At 40.0% G+C, this 4,969-nt stretch overlaps 1 protein-coding gene across 1 annotated transcript; it reads left to right on the forward strand.

Moving 5' to 3' along the window:
• Positions 1-278: 278 nt before the first annotated feature.
• Positions 279-1,392, forward strand: foxd7 (forkhead box D7). The gene has a single exon (XM_077558626.1). The coding sequence runs from the start codon at positions 440-442 to the stop codon at positions 1,373-1,375; it is 936 nt and encodes a 311-aa protein (XP_077414752.1). The 5' UTR covers positions 279-439; the 3' UTR covers positions 1,376-1,392.
• The last annotated feature ends 3,577 nt before the right edge of the window (positions 1,393-4,969 follow it).

The following is a 4,969-nucleotide window of genomic DNA, read 5'->3' on the forward strand; positions in this document are numbered from 1 at the left end:
GCAAACAGCCATTTGGCAAGGAAGGACAAATGATGCGAGTGCTTCTTTCTAACTGGTCCAGGCATCTTTGTTATACCTTTGCGTTCTTTTCATTGGTCAGAATCATCTTCCTTGGCCTGAAGCGTGACATCATCTCCAGCACCCGACGCGACGGAGAGCCTGCAGCGGACTACAGATGTTGCCGGACACATTCAGAGGGCGCACGCACTTTTACGCACATGCATCCCCCCTTTTTACAGGCAGAACGTTTGGAATGGGGTTTAGGAGTTTGTGGAGCATGTGAGGATCTCAGAGATGGTGCGCTCTCCTTTTTGTGAATGGAGATGAGTCGTGCGTAAAAATCGGACGTCTCTGGTTGTTTTTTGTTGTTGTTGTTTTTTTTTTTTGTTTAAAGCTGCATGTCACTTTGTTACCATCCGTTTGCAGGTGGATATCTACTATGACATTAGGCTCGGATATCATGGAGGATATTGTTATCGACGTGGTGGGAGAAGGACTCCGAGATAACGCCGGGGAGCCGCTCGAACCAGAGCGCACCGCGGATGTTGTGACACCTCACGGGGAGGAGCGCGACTCCGGCTCGTGCAGCCCTCCGCAAGCGAGTCCCGCTAAAACGAAAGGTCCCGCGTCGGTGAAGCCTCCGTACTCGTACATCGCCCTCATCACCATGGCCATCCTGCAGAGTCCCAAAAAACGCCTCACCCTCAGCGAGATCTGCGACTTCATCAGCCACCGCTTCGTCTATTACCGCGAGAAGTTCCCCGCTTGGCAGAACTCAATACGGCACAACTTGTCGCTCAACGACTGCTTTATAAAGATGCCCAGAGAGCCTGGGAACCCCGGGAAGGGCAACTATTGGACCCTCGATCCGAACTCCTCTGATATGTTTGAGAACGGCAGCTTTTTGCGCAGGAGGAAGCGCTTCAAGCGGCAACATTTCCGCTACAAGGAGCACCATCACGTGGAGCCCGGTGCACTACACGCCTTCCCCCATGGACACTACGGGCTGGGGACACCCGCCCTCCAGCTTCCCACTCTGGATATTTACCCTTACATGCATCAACACCACCATCACGCACCCATCCCACCTGTCAGCAGCATCCTACCGGCTCTTTCGAGCTTCTTCTCCCGGAGTGCCATCACAGCCAAGGCCTTCCTGCAGTCCCAACCGGCCATGGAAGCCTTCTCGGCGGCTCACTGCACCGCCTACCCGATGACTCCCGGGACCGCTTTCACATCCCCGGCGCTTTTCCACCCTGCAGCAGTGTCCTCACCTCACCTGGTCACCTTACACCAGGAGTATCACAAGTTACACACTCAGCGTGGAACTCCTGAGCCGGCAGCTAAACACGTCGGGGATCGTGACAATGAATAGATTCTTGGGTGCGCATGCAGGACTTTGAATTTTCTCAGGTAACAAAGACATTTTCGACAATCCATAAAAATGTCGTTTTATTTTTTTATACTTGTAACAGCCTACATGATGCATCTACCCCTTCTTCTTTTCTTTATAAGACGGATGTTTAATTGACAGGTTTTCATGGAAATAAATAAAAATGAATATTTAAAAAAAAATTGAATTCCATTGTATTTTTTGTTACAAATGTTAAAATAAATTATGCATTTATAGATTGTTTTCAGTCAGAAAATTGCTAACTATGACAAGCTGACAGCAACGATTGTAAGCAAATGATCTCCTTTAAATGTGATTTGAACGTGTTCTAGACTGTCTGCAAAATTAACCAATTAGTTGTAATGATTTGATTGATTTATTTATTTTTACAGACGTTAACATTTTGCAGCATGCACGTTGGATGATCTGATGCTCCCCTTTAGACTATTAAGGGATATTTATTTTTGCTAAAATGAAAATGAAGCTGCTTGACTTTATGTCGGTCTAACACACTCACATGATAAGTCGAAAAAGAACAAAGTACAGATATTTATGATAGTACCGAAATTATAGAGGTACAGCACAGAAAAATATGACAGTGTTCTTTTGTGATAGGCCTAAAATGAAAGGGGGAAGGAAAAGGTACCTTCAAAAATTTGAACTATGAAAATGCAATGATTATAACGTTATTCATTCATGTATTTTATTTTATTTTTAATGCATAATTGTTGTGTTGACCCATGTAATTTATAAGCAAACTTTTCCAGGGCAAATCATTAGCAATATCACAATAACTTTGTAGTTGCGCCATAATTTAATATACAATGCAATTACACATAAAATACAAATATTATCAATTTGTTGGACTCAGCACAATTTAACCAATGATGCATGCATGCTTAAATGAATAAACATGTCCTATAAAAATAAACGCAGCATTTCCTCTCATGTGTATATACACATACAGGTACTGTATACATTCATGATTAGCTCAGTTATTATTTTTAGTTCATTTAGGTCCGTACATGGAGCAGAGTTATAAATAAACATCGATTTTGAGGCACTGGAATATTTATTTAATGCTGGACTGAGTCTGTTAAGACAGATCGCCACACTGAACTTCTTGGACAGGGCTAATGATTCACACTTTACATCCAATAATAGGCGTTGAGTAGAATTTAGAACCCTGTGCGGAGCTGTAAGAAGTAATAAAACAGATTGTTACCTGATGGAGAGTTATGAACCCACCCGCCTCTGAAAGAAGACTGAACATTCTTTTATCCTCATCTCCTTTTCAATGCCTCATTTTTTATTTTTTTTGCGTAGGCCTCTGTGACTGAAAATGTATCTAAAAAAAAAAAAATACAAAATTAAAAGAGCCCATAATCCAAAGGGACATTGGCTCCATATCTGAGTTAGTGCTCCTGTTTTTCACCACCGTTTTAAATTGAGGTTAATCCAATCTGTTTTTAATACTCGTGGGATTTTTTTCTTTGTGTCATTTCCAAATATCTTCTAATGTAGTGTTAATGCTTAACATCCAAGGAAGAACTGTGGTTTATGTGTATCCATTATACGATTAACATCAACCACTTCTGCAACCAAAATGTTGCTGATTGGAAATTTAAGGTCTAATAAATTCTCCGCCTAATGTTGTTTCGATGTCTCAATTAGAATGTGTGTCTTTCGAGTCATAGATCAAACTTGTCAGAAGCAAATGTTATGTCAAACGTGGTGACTAAAAGGAAGAAAATGTCACTCATCATTTTCAGGCATTGGGACAGATCAAGTGATCAGCTCATCTTAATATCAATGACTCAAACATGGAATGGCTTTTTCCGTAGATGATGAGCTGGTTGCTGTGGTGGAAAGAGACGAAAGACTGTTGCAGTGACTGATTGGCAGCTGGGGAGGGGAATGGGAGTCTTGTTGTTTGGCGGGAGAGAGGCCGGTGCACCTGATAAAATAAGCAAGCGAGGCACACAAGGCTTGTGTGTGTGTGTGTGTGTGTGTGTGCGTGTGTGCGCGCGCGCGCGCGCGTGTGCGCGTGTGTGGGTTTGAGTCAGATTTTCAAAACTGTATTTAGCTTTTTCGTGGTTGTCTAAAGAAGGCTGTTGTGCATTGTTGATAACCATGCATTTCAAGTTGTAGTGGATTTGGTGAAGGATTGCATTGAGAGCTGAGCTCTTTATATTCAGTTTACTAAATGTAACATAATGACATTATTGTCAAAAGGCGGCTCTCCAGCTCAATGCAGTCATGAATTTCAACAATATACAGTTCTGCTACTGCATAAGTTTACACACCGCTATGTAAACTTATAAGCGTACTGCATGGTGAGACAAAAGCCTAAAGCCCATAAAATCCAAAATACTGTGGCAGTTGTTTTGATATTTTTAGAGGTTGAAGTAGAAAATGAGTGAATTTTTGTGACGATTCTAAACATTTTTTGTGTCAATAAGTGACGCTTTTGTACAGCTTTGCAGTTGTGTTCAAAGCTCAACTGTGTATCAAGTCAAAGGCCACGAGCCTATATGTCATTTTATGTGATCCATTAAAGTTTACTATAATTTTTCAAGAACCAGCCGTAAAAAATGTTAATTACAAATGCATACGTACAGGCTATGAAATATGATGGGGAGATTTATTATTGTTGGGAAGGGACAAAAAGTGCAACTGCCTCGTCCGCTAGCCACACGGTAAGTGTGTAAACAAAGACATTGCAGCTCAGCTTCAGGCTAGTTGATGTCATGGTATGGCTGAGAATATTAAATAAAATGAGATAAATGAATGCTGAAAGGTGAATACTAACAAATGCTGAATGATAATATTTGAATGCATGTGAAATGCAAATTGTTAAATTGAGCAGCTTTAAATAATTGGACATTGATTATCATATAAAATAGAAGTTGTATGAAAATGCACTCCAAAATCAAACCCTGACGGTCCACAAGCTAATTATGTGCTTTAACCACCGCACTATTGTGATTATGGAAGTATCTGTGACATTGTATGGAATTGAATAATCAAGTGTAATACTGATTTAGGTGGGGGTTACACATCAAAAAAGTGTGGAGAATAATTAGTACCAAGAATAGTAATAAAGGTTAGAAACAATATAAGTGTGAGTGATGTTTCAGCAGCTTAATTACAAACACAACTTTAAGCATTTTCTGCTGGTCATGGTGTGTCTACGCAATAACAAAAAAATTGAAATATTTTTTAAACATAATATTTCAGACTGTTCAAATGGTTTCCCTTTTCATTTGCCTTTTATAATAATTTTGTGAATAGAAAACAAACTATTATGTTAACTTCACAAAGCTGCTGATGTTTCCTTTTAAAGGGAAAGTCAAGCCAAACATTAAAAAAAAAAAAATGTTGTATTTGCCCCCACTAGTCTAGACAGGATGTTCTGATTAACTCATTCACTGCCATAAATTCCTTTAAAAAATAAAAATTAGGGCGACAGGAGATTAACATTTTTAATTGTAATCAATCACATGACTTCACTAGTTAACTCACGATTAATCACACGTTTTATATCTGTTTTCAATGTACAATAAAATGTTTTAT

This window comes from Vanacampus margaritifer, chromosome 2 (genome assembly GCF_051991255.1).
Source record: "Vanacampus margaritifer isolate UIUO_Vmar chromosome 2, RoL_Vmar_1.0, whole genome shotgun sequence".
NCBI lineage: Eukaryota > Metazoa > Chordata > Actinopteri > Syngnathiformes > Syngnathidae > Vanacampus > Vanacampus margaritifer.

Coding starts and splice junctions, on each gene's coding strand:
- foxd7 (XM_077558626.1), top strand. CDS start 440: ATGACATTAGGCTCGGATATCATGGAGGATATTGTTATCGACGTGGTG.